This window comes from Pistacia vera, unplaced genomic scaffold, assembly GCF_008641045.1.
Source record: "Pistacia vera cultivar Batoury unplaced genomic scaffold, PisVer_v2 Contig23, whole genome shotgun sequence".
NCBI classification, from domain to species: domain Eukaryota; kingdom Viridiplantae; phylum Streptophyta; class Magnoliopsida; order Sapindales; family Anacardiaceae; genus Pistacia; species Pistacia vera.
In genome coordinates, this window is record NW_022196035.1 from 696,917 (window position 1) to 717,440 (window position 20,524).

General features: G+C 36.7%; 1 protein-coding gene across 1 annotated transcript; it reads right to left on the minus strand.

The window, feature by feature from the left end:
- Positions 1–3,151: 3,151 nt before the first annotated feature.
- LOC116131125 (armadillo repeat-containing protein LFR-like) lies at positions 3,152–6,968 on the minus strand. The gene is made up of 8 exons (XM_031416759.1): positions 6,731–6,968; positions 6,471–6,640; positions 6,225–6,370; positions 5,885–6,135; positions 4,142–4,247; positions 3,912–4,050; positions 3,686–3,813; positions 3,152–3,560 (listed from the first exon to the last, which is right to left on the minus strand). Exons 1-8 carry the CDS (start codon positions 6,912–6,914, stop codon positions 3,305–3,307), a joined length of 1,380 nt encoding a protein of 459 aa, XP_031272619.1. The 5' UTR covers positions 6,915–6,968; the 3' UTR covers positions 3,152–3,304.
- Positions 6,969–20,524: the final 13,556 nt, after the last annotated feature.

Below are 20,524 nucleotides of genomic sequence, written 5' to 3' on the forward strand. Positions count from 1 at the left end.
CCTACGTGTACCAGTCGCATGAATTTTTCTTTAATTTTTTTCTAGCGAACGGTCGTCCAAAAAGTTTGGACGGCCGTTCACTCACATGGACCCCCGTCCATATTTTATGGACGAGGGTCCATATACCAGGGACGGGCGTCCCCATTTAAAGGACGCCCGTCCTTGAATAAAATACAATAAAAAAAAAATTATAAACATTAGGGACGGCCGTCCCTTCATTTTGGACGGGCGTCCGCAAATAAGGGACGCCCGTCCTTAACCAAAATATGAAAAAAAAAAAAAACTTTGGGGACGCCCGTCCACCAATTCTGGACGACCGTCCCTTACGTTTGGACGGGTGTCCGTAAGAAACGGACGCTCGTCCATACTTTTTTTTAAAAAAAAAATTCTAAAAAAACTCTATTTTCGTCTTCATTCTAAAAAATTCTAAAATCTTAAGATAGACTGTAAATACTTCCCTTGAGCTTCAATTCTCAGCTGCAAATGTCCTGTACCTGAAAAATAAATTCCCAATTGTTGAAGTTTGAACTGTATTGATGATGCTTTATTGATAATCAGAAACCATCTCTGATTGGTTTAATGGTTTTACGTACGTTAATCTGTTCATGAAGTTTCCTCTGCACTTCCAGTTGAACTTAGAGACTGAGCGATTGCAAGCCTCTGTAAACACAACACTTGAATCAGTTGAAGCTACTTGGATTATTACTATATATCGAAAATTCATCGATGGATTAGGATTTATTTCTGACTATTACTCATTAACTGATTAGGTGTTCTGTCACTGTATTCCTACTAAGATTCCCATCACTGCTTGGAGTTTCTCGCAATCTGCTTAAAAAACTAATTGCTTTGAGGAAGTTCGTGCTGCCTGAGAATAAGAATACTGATCCATTTCGGCAATTTGTCAGGATGGAGTTTTGACTGTTACTGTGGAGAAGTTGTCGCCTCCCGAGCCAAAGAAGCGCGAAGACCTTTGAAGTTAAGATTGCTTGAAGCGTTTGCAGAGGGTGTGGTTTCATTTTTCTTCTCTGTTAAATATAATAAGTGTGCTTAGGAAATGGTTTTGGTTTTGTTTCTCGCTGTGTTTGGGTTCTGTTTTGGGATTTAGTGACGGTTTCTAATGGTTTTGTGGTAGATATTATTAATCTTAGAATAACACTGGACAAGAAGAAGAGAGGAGATGGGGAATGAAGACGAAGAAGAAGAGTTATTTTTAGAATTTTTTTTTTTTTTTTTTAAAGTATGGACGCCCATCCAAACATAAAGGACGGGCGTCCATTAGGAATGGACGCCTGTCCAAACGTAAGGGATGGCCATCCAAAATTTATGGACGGCCGTCCCTAAAGTTTTTTTTTTTTTTTTATTTTCATATTTTGGTTAAGGACGGGCGTCCCTTATTTGCGGACGCCCGTCCAAAATAAAGGGACAGCCGTCCATAACGGATGAACGGTCGTCCCTAATGTTTATAAAAAAATTTTTATTGTATTTTATTCAGGGACGGACGTCCTTTAAATGGGGACGCTGTCCCTAGTATATGAACCCCCGTCCATATAATATGGACAGGGGTCCATGTGAGTGAACGACCGTCCAAATTTTTTGGATGGCCGTTCACTAGAAAAAAATTGAAGAAAAATTCACGCGACTGATACACATAGGCCGATACACAATTTCGGTATAATTTTTTCGGTGTCCGTAGTGTTATTGTTTAACTTAAGACGAGTACTTATAAATTAAATGCATAGAAACAAAAATCAATTTTTTTAATTAATGATATTATAACATTACAACAACATTATTTATATAATGAGTAAAAGGTAGAGTGCAAGTCTTGGTTATTATACCATTCATACTTGTAAAAGATTTATATTATTAGTATTATGAATGTGGAACATTGTAGTTTCAATTCACATCCAAGTGGGCTAGTAGCATTTATGTAATTTTTATATGAGTTGATAATATAAGATTCAGAAAGTTGCTTTCTTGTACTTCTTTAACCTTCATCTTCCAAGAAAGATCATTAATGGAAAACTTGCACGCATCTATGAAGACCAATTTTGAACAAACATGAAAGCTCTGTCTTTTCATCTAAAATCCTGACATTCGTGATTCATTTGACCACCTTGTCAGTTTGCTATAGTAATTTTTTTTTTTTTCCAAGCCAGCTTACACGCACCTCAACTAATCTTTTGAAACTACCAACCGGGTATGAGCTCTAATGGTTACCCTATGGCAACCGTGAAAACTCGTATTCGAAAAATCATGTTAGATCCTCATCTTGCTCTTTTATCCTCAAAGAGACTTCAACTTAGGAGATTATGTCAGATCCTCTTTTGCTCTTCTACCATCAAACCACCCCGCAGTGGATTAGTAAAATTTATTTATTCATTATATCTTTGCAACTTGTAGTAGGAAAGTGGAACTAAATTAGCCCTAACTTCAATTTAGAAATCTAAGGCTTCGTTTGTTTTGCTTTTGAGAATACTATTATTAGTATGCCCAAAAAAGTTAAACAGTAAAATGTTATTATTTTCAAAATATTATTTTATATTTTTTAATTTTTTTTAAACCTCTTAAATTTGTTAATTTAACTAAATACCCCTAAATATTTTTTTTAGAAATTGCAAAAACACTCCAACCACACTTCAACAATGGTGGCCGACTGTCCGTATTTAATAGGTGGATTGGGGGTGTTTTTATTAACTTTTAATATTTTATTATAAGGGTGTTTAGTAAATAAACAAACATAAGAGATATTTTTGTTAATTTTCGAGTCCTACATCGTAATACCCATCCAATTTAACTTTTTTTTAAAATATTATTCTAAGAACTATCAAAATAATGAATCAAACGGACCTAAATATCTAACTAGACAACATGTTTCAAAGAATCAAGGGCGGCTTACACATTTGAACAAGCAACCTTTGGTTTCCTGTCTTATGAATATGATCAAATTATGATTGGCGATTCTCCTATTCTTGCATAAATACACGTTATGTTTCATTATTGTTTACGTTAGTATTAAAGGATGCATATTAAAATCTAGAATATTGTCTTACATCTGAGGACCTATTTAACAAATGGTCATACGGTTTCAAGAAGTTGAGATACAAGCATTACTCAATGCATTAGTTAGGTACATACAACAACATAGTAACACTATCAACTACCACATTAACTATGACCAACCATAATTTAAGTCAGCTGGTATGTACAATTAAATCATACCCGTACTCTCTCTGAAACCATTAAATATTCTTGCTCCCAGACCCCAACTAACATGACCATGCTGGGCGTAAGCCTTAAGCTACATGCCCCATACACCACGTGCAGCCGCCATTTTGTTGTTCGGCCTAGATGTAAGTTCATACAATATCCTAGCAAACGTATCAGAAAACCTACCATCTGAGAAGAGTATCTCCGCAAACGCATTCTCATAAGCTAGCAACAAGACCCTGTTCTGAGGCTCAGACACAAGACTCTCTAGTATCATTGCTGCTTTCCTGCAAACTTCATGAACTGTTTGTGGTGTCTTGATAATTTTCAGCAGTCGATCAATTGCCCTGAGTGAAAATAATTATAGGAAGAAATTGTGTCATCATCAAAATAGATATTCAGTAGTACAATCCTAAACAAAAATATCTTTGTGTGCACTATTGATAACTTGGAAAATCAAAAAGAAAATTACCATCGCTCATTAGCAAGCTTCAATCTGCAATCCATATTAACTTCCGCAAGGTTATATAGTGCGCCAACAGCAGCAGCTTGTGCATCAATTGTTTGCAAGCTCATAAGATCAACCAAGCGTTTATGTATCTGTGGTATTCATGTTGCCACCCAATATGATCAATAAAATGCAAATACAAGATTTATTTATCATACAACAAAGGACAGTTGATCACAATAATATAAACCTGAGGAACAAATGGAAGAAGGAAGGGCTCATTATCAGGATTTATTATCAAACGCCCAATTAACTCAGCTGCTGCACAATGCCATGCTTTAAATGCAGACCCCAACATCCCCATGATAGCTGCAACTGCACGTTTCTCTCTGTTTGGTAAACGGAATTAATGAATTTACAGAACACAAGTCATAAAACAGAGTACCATAAGCTAAAGCAAAATTAAAGATAAATTCTCACTTTATTTTGATGTAAGACGGCTTTGATGAACTGAAAATTCGAAGATCAAGCAACGGAGCCAAATTTACAATTGTCTCAAGGGCATTTGTAACAAGTTCCTCGTCCTCTGTCAACATTGTGAAATTTTAGTGCATTCCTGACTACATAGAAAAACCTTTTTTTTACTTTTGCATTAATAAAAGAAGGCAGATCTCAAGTTTTTGTTGTACTCAACAAGAAAGAAGATAAGACTATCACAAAACCATATAGAGATATACTTATATCAGTTTTTTATTAAACCCTTGTACTTAAGAAACTTAGCCTCCACTCTCTAGCACCCTGAAACTAAAATTCCCAAATTGCAGAATTTTTGGCACATCAGAACCATTTTCGGGTCATGTAGTTCCGTAGGGTCTAACCTTTTTTGTTTTCTCTCTCTGCATTTCCAACTCTAACCTCACAGCAATGCCATATACAAATCTTGAAAACCAATAACACAACATCCTGTTGAAAGATTCCAGTTTTATTCTATCTTGCTAAACATTAAAAACTGATCTTCTAATCCTAATTCCAACCTGTCTCCAGCAATTAATAGAATTGCCTTCAACCTGAATACAGGCATACAGAAACTGTTACTTTTCAATACTTTTTCCATCCAGTTCTCTATGTTTGAGCTAAATTAATGAGGAAATACAAAACAACCTTTTACTAAAAAACAATGTAATATGATAAAATTGTATCATTTTAGGACTTGTACAAAATAAGATCATAGAATGCTAAATGTAAGTTGTGTTGAATAAAAAGATTAAGTTGTGACAGTGGTATAGTATAATTTATAAAACAATCAAGTGTTATCTAAAAGAATTTAAATTTAAAAAAAAAAGCTCAAAAAGAGCTCCACAGAAAAGCTCACTGTAAAACTAAATGAGTTTCTGAAGATTTTCAAAAATTTCTTCCCTAATAACAACCAAACAACTAAAAAAAAAATTGAAAAGAGCATTTGTCATAAAAAAAAAAAAAACGACTTTTAGCAATTCCAAAAACCATAAAAACAAAAATTTGAAAATCTTTAAGCTCAAGGATTTTTCATATAAATAGTATACAGTTAAGCAAGCTCCTTAGTAGGCTAATCCATCTAAAACATGATAAACTCCATATTTGGCACCATAAGTTGGCATTCATTCTTCATCCAATTTGCATCAAGCACCCTCGGTCACCCTTCATAAATTGATTATTAGGACACTAGACTGGAAATTGTCTTCCATTTTCAAACATTCTATATATATTATTAACAACATCCCACCACGAAGAAAACTAAGATACTTAAACATATGGCTATCAGCTTAGAGAAAGTGCCTGAAATTGGAATGAAATAAATTTCTATGTGGGACCCTTGGGTTCCATCAAACTTGAAACCAATAACATCATACTCAACCTTATGGAATTCTAGAGACTCCACATATATTAGCTACAACATTTCCTGACTTTGTGCGAATGTGTGGTAAGTACATAAGCCAAACCAATTAGATTGGTCATCTTCTAATTGAGGTACGAAATGATTCAATGACACAATAGATCGCAATATCTCTTCAAGAGACATCAAGGCAAACAACCATAAATCAAAAATTCGTCAAAATTTTTTGAAGCACTTGACCTCAGAAACAACACCAAATAAAAGAAAGAACAGAATGAAATATCATAAATTCAACAACAAATGCATGCAAGAAAATATTCCCAAGTTCACTACCAACCACTACTTCTGACCTGTGATGTGATCTTCTATGCACTGGAACACTGTTTCCAAACAATGACGATGTTGGGCCATAATGACTTCATTATCTGGCATGAATGAAAAGTTCCTAATGATATTAGAGGCAGCAACGGCACACTGCTGCTTCTCTGCACGCCCCTCTTCATCTAGATTAAACAAGCCATCTTCATCAAACCACCACTCTGAAGAACGAACTTTAGCAGCATTTCTCTGTCCCTCGGCCGCAGAAGCAGCAGATCCAACTCTACAACACAAAAAGAAATCACCCAACATTCATGCTCAAGTTCCTCGAACCAAATCTAACTCATTCATATTACAATGCACCTTACTTACCCAGAACGTGAAGCAGTATTATTATTTGAGCCCAATGCCTCATACGCATAACCAAATCCGGTTACCAACGAATTTACACCTAATGTTCTATTTCTAGTTGTCTTTCTTAGTTCTTTAGGCAGCGCTATATCACGCCAGTCATCAATCTGTTTAAAGTAATATCAACAATGCAATAACACATCAAATTCAAGGGCCAGAAAGCTTGCAATAAATTGCAGTAACAAATAAAAAAATGAGCGCACATACAACTTGGAGAAGAGCATCAAGTAGGCCAGGTATTTTGGCAAGAGGAGTAGAATCTTTGCGAATATCGTCCTTTTCTTTGAAGGAGAGCAATGTGAGAGTATTCAAAGCCCATGTTAATTCACTCTTAAGTCCACTTTGAAGAGCAAGAACTATTCTTTTATTGTTTTGATCTGGAAATTAACAGAGCATTTATGAATTCCAATTCAAATTTAATATAAATTAGGGTTTTTATAAAGTGCTAGGGTTATTAATTAACTGACCAGCGAAGGAGCTGTGGACTTGAAGGGATGGACCTAGAAGAGTCGTTGGAGCAACAGTATCCGCTGAAGCACCGATGCCAGAGGAACTGCCGCTGGTGCTGCCGAACGGACGGCCCCTCTTCGCTGCTGGGGCAGCGGCTCCGCCAGCCATTCCACCGGACTTTCCCTGTTCCCTCTTTTGCATTTCTTTGTTTGTCGATGAATCTGGTTGGAGAGGGGTGGTTAATAACGGGTCTAATTGAGGCACAAAATTAACAACCCGATCCAGCAACTGACCCGACATATAAATAGAAAGGCATGGGCTGGACTCTTTTGGGTTTCGGAATGAGTCCATGGGCCCAACGAATCTTTAATTTACTCAAAACTTATAAACATGAAGATTTTTAATGAAACATATTCCATTGTGTTTTAAAAAATAAAATTTCCTAAATATATGGAAATATACATTTTTTATATTTTTTTTCTTACAAATTTGCGTATAATTATATTCTTATCCTATATTTTAAAAATTAATTTCAGGTCCCAAAAGAAAATTTCTAACTCTATAAAGTTATAAAATCAAATCAATATAATTTTTTAAAAATTCTAATAATATTGTATTATGTATTTTATAAAGGACCATTTTCATCCGTAGTTTTTAAATTATAAAATTGAGGTTCCATTCAATGTGAAAATAAGAAGAAGTTCAAACGTGTAAGTTTGTTGCATTTGCATATTTTACTTTCAATTTCCTAATAAATATATTTTATTTTTAGAGAGATTATATAAAATGACACTATTTTGAGTAAGGAATTTAAAACTATCATTTTTTGAAAACTTTTTAAACAAATAGCACAATCCAAAATTACACAAATTTGAAGGACAAAAATGCCTTCATATATGAATAAACACCATTCACTCATCTTCTTCAAACTCATCCTAACCATTCTCTCCATCAAAGACTTTGAAAACTCAGCCTATAAACTGATTTTGCTATTCAATTTGATCTAGAATTTCAGTCGATTTGACTTGCATTTAAGATTTTGTTGTATTGTTTTAGATTTAGGGTTTTGATAGAGATGTTGGTTGATGTTGGTTTAGGATGTGAGATTGGGTTGACTGTTGTTTGATGGTGCAAATTTGGGTGGTTTTAATGGTTGTTGACGGTGGAAAATGATATAGGGAACTTGCGTTTTTTGGTTGACAAGGAGTATCGGGCGAATTAGTTTATTTCGGCAACCTAAGGTTGAAGATGCAAAAAATGGCCGAAACCGACCGATAAAGGGGTATCTTTAATTTTCACGAAGGATAATTTTATACTATCCAAATTGGGTGTCGGCTAAGTAAAATTGTAAATACCCTCTATTGACCAAAAAAGTGCTTGATACCCTTCTATCGACCAGTATCGACCATTTTTCATCATCTTGAACCTTCGGCTGCTCAAACGGTCAAAGTCGATCAATAGGCAATCTTAGGTTTCATCAAAATCCTTTAATTTTCAACATCTCCATATAAAAATTAACTCAAACAGCTAGTGATGGCAATGGGCCGGGTCGGGACCGGGTACCCCTTAGCCCAGGCCCAAGCCCGACCTCATGACACAGGCCCGAGCCCGTCACGGGTATGATAGGCAAAGCCCAGGCCCGGCCTGACGGGCTTTTTATAACCACAGGCCCAGCCCAAGCCTGCAATTTTTTTATAATGTCAATTTTTAAAATATTAATAAATTTCAAACTATTTTTATATTTTAAATTTTACAAACAGTTTTTAAATATTAATTTATTTTTGAATACTTACCAAATATATAAATATGCATTCATCCATTTTTACTTTTAATATCAATATACTTATTGGAAATTTGATTACTATAATTTTGTCCATATAATGCTTACTTATATCATATGTACAAAAAAACTTCTGATACGTTTCTGCTATATCTGAAATTTCACAAAAATTTCATTTACCAGTATACCGAGTTAGCATCCTCTATATCAAGAATATGTTTAGCCAACAGCACATATGAAATTGCACCAAAATTTCTCCCCATTAAGGAAGTTTTCTAATAAATTTTATAGCTACAGAAAGATCATGACAACTTTACAATATTAAAATACAATCAAAGGCCGATATTTGGGGACACAAGCAACAAATTCTTCGTCAGAGATTGAACTGCCTGAAAAAGAATAACAAGAAAACCAAGCAGAGAATTCAAATTCAAACAAACAAAACAGAATCTGATTTATTTCGTTAATAATTGTAAGCAACAAAATTCACGACAAGATAAAATTAAAAGACAGAAATTATTAATCTAAGAATCAAAGTAAATCAGCAAAAGAATCAACAAAAGTTAAAGGAGGTCTTACACGTTGAAACCATGGGAGAAACTGAAGAAAGAAAGGATGATTTTGTGAGAAACATCAATCAAAGATAGAAATTGGCGAGTCTGTTAATTAGATGTTTGTTCATATTATTGACCACCAACTAAAGAGTCTAACATCATAAGCTGAATCAAAGAATTACATAACCTTGTCGCCAGAAAGAATGCATTATATTTTAACAACAATAATTTAAATCTAATTCAAGGGTTCAAGGAAATTCAATAAAAGAAGAAGAAGAGAATCTCACTTTTATAAGACCTAACTCTGCACAGACCACAACTCTGCTAGAAACTGCAAAAGAAAAGCTACAGACTCCTGAAATTAAATTAACCCAAAACCCCATTAAATTAAACTTTACATCTCAAGCAGAAATTAAATTTTTGTCAATAGCCAAATAGATTCATGAAATTAAATTAACCCAAAATATTTAAACAATCAAAAGAAAAAAAAAAATGAAAACCCCCCCACGTAGACAACCAGAACAGCTCAAAACGTCAACCTTTCAACATCTCTTCATCCCAAACAAAACATTCAATTTCTTCCACTCCAAAACCCAAAAGATTCAGAACTTCAAAAATCAAAAACCATCTCAGAAACGAAACATGAATGACTTAACAGTTCAAACTATAACAACAAAACCCCATTAAAGTTTTGCCGCGCAAAATACATTCACAATCATCGACGCCATGAACAATTAGAATCAAAGTCAACACCACCCAGAAGCTCAAAATCGAAGATTTTGGATGACAAATGAAAAGCACCAAAAAAAAAAAAAAAAGAGTCAAGAGTCTTACTTATCTAAGCAGGCAACGGCGACGGAGATGCAGATTGCAGAACTGCAAATAGAGAGAGAGATATGTTAGGAAGGGCAGCAGGTGGAGAGAGTTTAGGGAATGGGATGAGAAATTGAAAATTGAGGTTAGGGTTTGGGAAAAATGGATATATATACTTAGGATAATACTGTAATTAAATATATAGTATAAGGGTAAATTAGTAAAATTGATACTAAAATTTGCAGGCCAGGCCGTACCCGTGGTCAGGCCTTAAAATCAAGCCCAAGCCCGTCACCCACGGGTAAAGCCCACCCTTTTCGGGTCGGGTACCCAAAAATCTCGGGCCCATTGCCATCTCTACAAACAGCCAATATTAACCACTCATCTACATAAATATCCGTCCATTTATTAGGGATTGTAATTACGGAGAGTGAATTAGATAGGTTTTAAGGGTTGAAGAATGTGTTTCGTTTAAAGTTGAAAAAAGAGTCAAAGGAAGCATTTCCGTCCGGAAAATAAAATTGTGCTATATTGTGAGAGATTTTCCAAAAAGTACTAATTTTCAACTCAAATCTCCAAATAATGCTATTTAATATAACTTCTCCTTATGTTATTAATTTATATAGGCTAAGAAAAATTAGAAATTTTATGTCTTATTGCTAAGCCTAACTCTATTTATTTATAGAAGGGGCTAGTTACAAAGACATCTTGAGCTTTCAGTCTTCAGATCTATCGTAAGATTCTCGCATTATGGGCATTTTATTAAAAGGCCAAATTAAGTTCAAATTTAAGTAAAAGATCATGTAGTTTGAAAGTGTTAAGTAAATAGCCTTATTATTGATTAAGGTTAATTAAACATAATTAGTGGTTAATTAGGATTAATGAAGTATTGTGTAATCTTTTAAAAATTACAATATGTCCCCAAAGAGCCGAAATTCTTGCAAACAAACCCAAACACCTTTTTTTTCTTCCTCCCGCCATTAACTTATCCTTCCCATAGTTGTTGTTTCTTCTAAGCTTCGTCTACATCTTCTTCTTCCTGTACATCTTCTTCTTCCTGCCATTAACAATATCCTTTTCCTCTACCGTTAACATCTTCTCCACCACAGATCTTTCTTCTCCTCCTCACATTTCGTCCAGGTATATGTATCTCCCATTTCCATTTTATATTTCGATTTACAAAGATTTAATGATGGATTTGGTTTGGGTTATGATTTTGATTTAGTTGTTTAGGTTGTTGGGTTGTGTTTGATGTAATGCAAGTTGAAAAAAGTAAAATTTGTTAAATATTTTCTTGCATTTGGGTAGCAGGGGTGGTAGCACGGATTGTAGGTGGAGATAATTAACAATGTGTTCTAGATATGATGGATCGCTTAAGCGATCTAGTATGTCTGGTATAATGCAGCAGATTGTAAATCGCTTAAGCGATCAGGTATATGGCAAAAGACCACTTAAGTGATCTGCTATAAGTTTGGTATATGGCAGCAGATTGCTTAAGCGATCAGGTAAATGGTAGAAAATCGCTTAAACGATCTGTTATAAGTCTGGTGTATGGCAGCAGATCGTTTAAGCGATCAGGTAAATGGCAAAAGATCGCTTAAGCGATCAGGCTTATTTATACTAGATCTCTTAAGGGATCCAGTAAATGATATACCAGATTTCTTAAACGATACACTAGATCGCTCATGCGACTCTGCAGATGCTTTTTAAAATCTTTCAACCCTTAATACATCAGTTAATAATTTTTTTTTTCCTTGCATTATAGGTACTTGGCTATTCTTAGACATGGGACAAGCTGTTTTGGGTGTTGAATATTTTGGTGAGTGGGTGGAGGAAGAAAGTTGTTGGAAGTGGATTGGGAAGAGCAAAGAAGTTATACCAATTGTTGTGAGCGCACAAGTTAGTTTTGATGAGTTGATTGATGAAATAATTAGAAAAGGTGAATTGAGTTGCTCACATAGCGATGTAGTTGTGAAGTATGTTTTAAGCAGATTTCCTGAATATTATAAGGTACATCCTGCTATATTAAAGTCGGATGAAGGTGTGAAGTTATATATGATTGATGTGGCCGATAATGGTTCGAGGCCCATTTTAAGGGTTTCTTTTGTAAATAAACCGTTGGAAGTTGGTTCAAAGGAAGGGGATAACGAGGAAGTTGGCGGAGAGAATGCTGGTTTTAATTTGAACTACGAGGACATTGATTTCTTAGTTGAAAAATCAAGAGTAAGCGGTGATTTGGGCAGTGAGGAGGATATTGTAGAAGAGGTTGGTCATGTGCGGCAGAATGAAAATGTTGAAGAGGAGGACCCCGTACATGTTCCCATAGATTAGAGATTACTTTAAATATAGATTATGCAGATGGTCTAGTTTGTGAGGAAGAGAACCCTATGGACCTTTATGCAAGTTCAGAGGGGGCAATTGCAAGTAGTAATGAATCACCTCATGTTTTTACGGATGGATCGAAGTTGCGCATAGGGTATTTATTTGACAACAAAGAGGAATTGGTGAGGAAGCTAAAACTTGTTGCCTTGAGAGATAATTTTGAGTTCATCACCAAAAAGTCTAATTCATTGGCTGTGACGGTTGCATATCGTGACCGAAAGTACAAGTGGCGGGTTTATTGTAGAAGGTTGGCGAAGTTCAAAAAATTTATTGTTAGCACATATACCTGTGAGCACACATGTGGTTTGGGACATATTTCAGGTGAGCATTGACAAGCCTCCGCTGATGTTATTGGACAATTTGTCAAAAGTCAGTTCGTTGAAGGGAAAGGTCCATCTCTTAAAGAAATTCAGAGACTTGTGCGCACAGAGTTGGGATGTGCTATTAGTTACTGGAAATGCTAGAAAAGGAGATAACATATGCAAGATTTTGTGAGGGGGACGCCGGAGCACGGGTATGCAGTATTAGAAGCGTACCATTATATGCTTGAGTTGACAAACCAAGGTAGCAAGATGGCTTTGAAGTGGGACAAGAATATGAGGTTTAAATATTTTGTTGTTACTTATGGTTTTGCTATAAAGGGTTTTGTAAACATGAGAAAGATGTTGGTTGTTGATGGTTGCTTTTTTACAGGAAAGTATGGAGGTACATTGTTAGTGGCCACTATATAGGACAACAAGAATCAAACATATATCGTTGCATGGTGTGTGGTTGACTCTGAGAATGGCAAGTCGTGGACTTGGTTTTTTCAGCAATTACGTACGATGGTGCCTAACAGTGATGAGTTGTGCATAATATCCGATAGGCATAACTCTATAAAGAAGGGGATTGCCACTATTTACCTTCAAGCACATCATAGATTCTATATGAGGCACCTTGGTGAGAATATAAAACAAAAGTTTAAGTGTGATGGCCTCCTTCAGACATATTACATGGCAGCAAAAGCTTATCGAGTTGATGAGTTTGAGGAGCACTTCCGACAAATCCGAATCAAGGATGATAGAATTGCTAAGTATCTTGAGCATGATGTTGGTTTCAAGCGATGAAGTAAAGCTTACTTTCTTGGAAGAAGGTTTGATATCATGACCACGAACATAGCCGAATCCATAAATTCGAAGATGTTAATAGAAAGAGAGTTTCCAATAGTTGCCCTTTTTTATAGCAATCCATAAGACATTGTCACAGTGGTTCTATGAGCGTCGTACGAAGTCAGATAATTTTACCACAACCCTTGTTTCGTCAGCTGAAAAATTATTGCAAGAACGTATGGAACTATCAAATGCACTGTTTGTCTATCCTCTTAATGCTTAAGAGTTCACCGTGCATGGCTACGGTCCGAATGCCCTAGTTAACCTTCTTAGTAAAACTTGCAGCTGTAAAGTGCTTGACATTCAACGTTTACCTTGTCCTCATGCACTAGCAGCACTAAAACACCAACGGAAGCCGGATTTTGGTTTAAGAATTTACATGGAAATTTGCTCCCCTCTCTATATGGCAAATCACTACATGCTGGCTTATTTGGAAACGATATATCCAATTCCTCCAGAAGAGCAATGGGTGTTACCGCCAGAGTTGATTCACATTATCATCCATCCGCGATTCAAGAAGACAGAAAGGGAGAGAAAAAAAGTTTAAGTGTATTCCATCAGCCTCTAAGGTTCCTCAGAGAATACATAAATGCTCAATTTGCAAGCAAGCTGGCCACAAGAGAAGCCATTGCCAGAATCGATCACATGCAGATCGAGATAATTAGGTTCAAATTCATCAATAGCAAGAAAGCACAATCTGTAGATAAGATCAGATCGCTTAAGCGACATAAGATCACTATCTGCATATCGTTTAAGCGATCTGCTACTCAGATCATCTAGTGGCCACCAGATCGTTTCAGCGACATAAGGTTGCTTAAGCGATCTTTTCTTATATGCAGATCTGACAAGCAGATCGCTTAAGCGACCGAAGATTGCTTAAGCGATCTGATGAAGTTATTTTGTTTCTTTTTTGTGGTGCATTAAACTGATTTTATGTCCCTGTATTTCCAGTTATGTCACCAAAAAGAATGATGAAATCGAGAGAGTTGCTAAGGCCAACCATTCAAGAGTTGTTGTTTTCAATTTTTTATATTTTAAATTTTATTGTTACCTTGAATAAATCATTTATAACGTATTAAATCAAATTAATTATTTTTTATTTTCATCAATTTTAAAAAGGGTTTAAGTTAGTAAAATTTCGCATATTACCTTTGAACAACACTGATAGCTACCCAAAGAAGCAAGATAAGCAAAATAAATATTATCAACATCATTGTCGTATCAAGACAATCAATCAATCAATCAATTTACTGAATTAGTCACGAGTGTGACACGTTAGTAGAAACGTACCTCATTTCACAAATATGGATGGTTATGATTGAATATAAAGCTCAGCCACAATACGGAATATAATTTCTCACTCAAACGTGCATAATATCAAAAGATCGGCGAGATAAGAAGAAAAATGGCAAATCGCTTAAGCGACCAAAGGTAAAAGCGAAGAATCGCTTAAGCGATACCTTAAATCGCTTAAGCAATCGTGCATCTGGGCAGATCTTGATTCTACGCCAGACTTGATCGCTTAAGCAATCCCAAATCGCTTAAGTAAGACTATAAATCGCTTAAGCAATCGTGCATCTGGGCAGATCTTGATTCTGCCTCGAACTTAATCGCTTAAGCGATCCAAAATCGCTTAAACGAACAAGGGTAAAACCGAAAATCGCTTAAGCGAGACCATAAATCGCTTAAGCAATCATGCATCTTAGTAGTTCTTGATTCTGCCTCAGACTTGATCGTTTAAGCGATCCAAAATCATTTAAGCGACCAAGGGTAAAAGTGAAGCATCGCTTAAGTGATCTTGATCCTTGCTTGTACGTGATCGCTTAAGCGACTAAGTCTGAACATACTGGATCGCTTAAGAGAGACCTAAGATCGCTTAAGCAATCCACTGTAGTCGGATGACCTTTATTCTGCCTTTGACAAGATCGCGTAAGCAATTTATTATCGCTTAAGCGACCAAGGCTAAATAGACAAGATCTCTTAAGCGAAACCATATATCGCTTAAGCAACCAAGGCTAAATAGACGGGATCGCTTAAACGACACCATATATCGCTTAAGCGATTAAGGGTAATTTACTTTGGTACTTTAAAAACATTTTATACTTTAATATTTATATTCCATGTTTATGTACCATGTTTAATATAGACGTAAAAGAACTAATTTAATTAAAATATAATTTTCAAAAAAAAATCAATTAAGTGATATAAATAATCAAATCAATTGACACAAGACAGATCATGGTCCACTGAACTAATCATACAGTCAAAACTAAAGCTTATTTCAATCTAATCATTCGCAAGTACATCATCCATTTATATGAAATTAGGTACGTTTCTACTAACGTGTCACGCTAGTGCGTTATGACATTCATCCATATATCATATGGTTGTAACCTTAATATGTGTTGATGGAATTAGGTTGCAAATAATCCTTCTTAATTGGCCTTAATAAGTGTTACTAACCGATGTCGTTTAACATTAACGTTAATAGTCATGTGATGTTGTGAACGTCCGAAATTCACATTAACGTCACTTAATATGGGACAACCTATTCCAAAAAAAAAAAAAGGAATCACTTAAGCGATCCTGTCATCGCTTAAGCGATCCAATGTTGATAAGCTTTCATCGCTTAAGCGATAGTCTTAATCGCTTAAGTGGTCCTGTGAAAGGCAATAAAAATAATCCAAATACACTGGATTACTTAAGAGATTTCATTTCTCGCTTAAGCAATCCTATGTATTTAGCCTTAGTCGCTTAAGCGATCTGGTACCGTCACTTAAGCGATCACATACAAGCAAGACTCAAGATCACTTAAGCAATGCTTCACTTTTACCTTTGATTGCTTAAGCGATTTTGGATCGCTTAAGCGATCAAATCCAAGGCAGAATCAAGAACTGCCTAGATGCACGATCGCTTAAGCGATTTATGGTCTCGCTTAAGCAATTAAGTCCAAGGCAAAATCAAGATCTGCCCAGATGCACAATCGTTTAAGCAATTTACGATCTCGCTTAAACGATTCTTCGCTTTTACCCTTGGTCGCTTAAGCTATCTATCGCTTAAGTGATCAAGTCCAAGGCAGAATCAAGATCTGTCCAGATGCACGATCGCTTAAGCGATTTACGGTCTCGCTTAAGCGATTCTTCGCTTTTACCCTTGGTCGCTTATCGCTTAAGCGATCAAGTCCGAGGTAGAATCAAGATCTACCCAGATGCACGATCGCTAAAGCGATTTACAGTCTCGCTTAAGCGATTCTTCGCATTCACCCTTTGTCGCTTAAGCGATACCAAATCGCTTAAGCGATCAAGTCTGAGGCAGAATCAAGATTTGCCCAGATGCATGATCGCTTAAGCGATTTATGGTCTTGCTTAAGAGATTCTTCGCTTTTACCCTTGGTCGCTTAAGCGATCAAGTCTGAGGCAGAATCAAGATTTGCCTAAATGCACGATCGCTTAAGTGATTTATGGTCTCGCTTAAGCGATTCTTTGCTTTTACCCTTGGTCGTTTAAGCAATCAAATCCATGACAACATAAACATCTATCCAGATGCACGATCACTTAAACGATTTATCGTCTTGCTTAAGTGATCCTTTATAGAAAACCCTTTGTCGCTTAAGCAATATATGTAGTCGTTTACATATCGCTTAAACGATCATGGGCAATACATATTTTTTCTAGCTTTTCTCCTAAATTTTGATAAACTAAAATCACCAACACATATTAATTCCATATTTTCTCCTGAATTTGACAACCTAATTGCATCAACACATCAATGTCATGTAACAAGAATACTAAATAAACTCAAACTCAAAAGAGTGAGAGAAATACTGAATTGCTTTTGTATTAATCTGAAATGTGTCAATTACATTCAATTACAACATTATATACAACAAATAAATCTCCTGTATACACCGAAAACAAAAGCAGGGTTGGCGGCCTCCATCCCCCCTCTTCATCATTCTCTTCAGCCACTTCCCCATCCTCCAAAATTATCTGGCACACCTTCAGCATTAGCATCGGCAGTAGCACCACAACCCAAGTATCAACAGCCTGACGCCTAACAACAGCAACTGATCTAATTCAAGACAATCTAATTATTCAAGACAACCCAATAAGACAGCATCACATAAACTACAAAATTCTAAGTCCGATGACAACATCAACAATGACTTGGATTGAGTTCTGGTCAGTCAAAAGGGATCCATATGCCCATGGAAACACTCAACAGCCCAACGCTCCTGACAATTGCTCATTTTTTTGTCATTCAAGCCGTCCATCGGGGTGTTGGTCATGTCAACTCAATAAATTTCAGTGCATATGCCCCGTAATCAGCACTACAATAGGAGGAAGACATTAGCATTAGAATCAGCTTATAGAACAATTATATTATGTAAGTTTTATACAAAATTTACCTTGAGTCATTTGTTGGGACGGGAAGGCGCTTGAGTGGCCACTTTCCCGTCAGTACTTCATCACCGAAGTGCTGAAACATCCTACTGCCGCACAACAGCCACGGGAACAATACGCACAATAGCTCCAACTCCATCTTCAATAGCCTCTCTCAAAAAATACCTAGGTTGCAGACAAGGATCTGTAGCAAGCCCTCCTCTAGAAGCGCGACGACGGTTATCTAGTGCATATCCTTGATGTTGATGATGCAATATACTCTTTTAATCTTTGCCCAACTGTGGTCATGTTTGGGCCTTTCCCCCCGTACATACTACATCATCCTATCATCAAATTAAAAATCATCAAAGACACCGTCGAAGTCATATGTGGCCAATCTTTTTCGATTGCCTGCTCTTGTTGCACCTCTACCAATGGCTTTTTTCATTAAAGTGTCATATGTCGGTACTAGCGTTTGGTCAAAGGCCACATCAGTGATGGCACAATTGGGATACAATATATCACCATTATTACTCTGTTGTAGCCTCATGGGTGCCAATACCTTATCGATGTGCTGTATCAAATAAAAACAACATGATAAGTATACAATACCTCATGGAAAACATAAGGAAAAATAACTCACCGAGTCATCAAACCACCTGCCCATCATCAACATTTTTTCAAACCACTCCCGGGGATAATTCCCGGTCTTGCACTTCACATGGACATCACTTCCAGATTCATTGTAATAGGTATAAAAGAGTTTTTTCTTTTCCTCCTCTATTGGCCTATACAAATCGACCTTTAACTCCTATGTTTTCACTTGCCCACTTCCTCCCGCTTCCTCCATTTGCACATCCCCACTTCCTTCGCGTCCCGCCTCACCCTCCTCCATTTTCACTTCCCCACTTCCTCCGCCTTTTTCTTTACCCTCCTCTTCCATTTTTGCTTCTTAACTTTCACGAACTACCTCATTTTTTGTCTTCATTTTCCTCTTCTTTCCATACCTTACTGTCGTGTAAGGAGAAATTACATGCTTACTCTTTCGGCTCTCTCTTTTATGCTCAGGTTACACTTCAACCACTTTCAATACCCCACCAACTTCCTCCTCCACCCTACCAACTTTCTCCTCCACCCTTTTCATCCGTTCTTCCATCTTCTCAAACCTCTCATAAACGGCTATTGTAAAACTCTCAAACATACTGTTTATGAGGTCAACCACCTCATTCTCCCGACCCTGCACCTCAGCAAAGCGATACCTGTTGTACCGATTTGCCAATTGGGTAGAGGCGTATGAACCTCTTCATCCTCCTCCTCTTCCCTCCCACCGATTGGAGCTTCATCATCCTCGGCGTCAACAACATTTTCAAGTAGTGGCCTTGCAACTGCACTCACATACGTGACCCCTTCTAGGTCCCACATTAGGCGTTCTATCCTTTCATCTGCTTCATCCTCTAGTGCTTTGAACGATGTAACATACTCCTCTCCCGCTTCACCCCTAGTAGCAGTGAGGAAGGGACAGACGACTCCCTGCAATAAGAAAAAAAATCAATCAAATTTAAGCCACATTTAAAAACAAGTGCATATTCAAAAGATTAATCCTTTAATCTTACCCGAGCCGCTTGAATTTCTGTGTCTATTTTATCGTAATCCCAATGGGTACACTCTGCAACATCCTAGGAAATTGCAGTCGCTCATCCGAAGTCTTCATCCTCTCCCCCTGCCTTAGCCAGGGCAAGGATGGCCTCATACATCCAAGCCTACATTGTAAAAAAACAATCCATATCATAATTAAAACACATATAATACAAAAAATATAACAAAAAACTATTAATATTTACCTGCATTGCCCATGGGAAGCCAAACAAATTGTACATGCTCAGTCTATTCTTCTTGACAGATTGGCGTTGCTTTAACGCCATGTCTTTTCTTTGCAGAGAGTTCATGGTTAGCTGAAATGATACCCGTCCCCATGGATAAGCATTAAAGAAGTCCATGTTGCTTGCAAACTTCACCCAATTCGTAATAATGGCTTTTGTTGAGTCAAAAGCCATTAGGATCGAATGCACAAACCATACCAAGTACATCTTGAACCTTTCTGAAGAGGTATACCCACCTTCTTTTAACCTCTCCTCTAAATCGCGTCCCGTAATAGACGCCTTCCCCCCCAAAACCTTTTTAGCCAAGTTATCGACTGCTCTACTGTTCTTTATTCTCTCTTGCTCTGCCACTTCTGGAAATTTCCCACATCTTAAGCCTATCATCAGGGCATATTCTATCATCCCAAAACTTAGTGGCTTTCCATCCACCACGAACCACATTTCATTTTTTTTTTTGGCTTTTAACTAAGTGCAGCAATATATAATGCACTCCCTGCCCTTAGAACGCATTTTTTCCAATTTTCTCTGATGTTCACAAACTGACCAAAACAACTCTCTTTGAATTTGGTCTAAACCTTTTTTCTGTTCCCGTAAAATATCAATTATTCTCGTAAAAACTTGCCAACTCGACCTAACTGTCACCCTTATGGGGAAGTACGGTACCTTATCGCTTACAACCTCCAACCCATAGTCTTTATAATTTATGCTTCGGAAAATCTGCATAATTGATATAAACTAAATATCAGCAAAAAAAAAAAAAAAAAAACCAAAACAACTAATAGGCTGCCAATTTAGGGATATGGGCTTCGAGGGCATCAAGGAGTGGGTGTTTTTGGCCTCGAGAGGATCGGGGAAGCAAATGCAAGCCCTAC

Bases quoted from the DNA above. Each gene is read 5' to 3' on its own strand.
- LOC116131125 (XM_031416759.1), bottom strand. From the start codon at position 6,914: ATGCAAAAGAGGGAACAGGGAAAGTCCGGTGGAATGGCTGGCGGAGCC. The intron at 6,136-6,224 runs GTAAGTAAGGTG...TTTGTGTTGTAG, and splicing joins AATACTGCTTCACGTTCTGG to AGTTGGATCTGCTGCTTCTG. The intron at 3,814-3,911 runs GTTTATATTATT...TGAATACCACAG, and splicing joins TTCTTCCATTTGTTCCTCAG to ATACATAAACGCTTGGTTGA.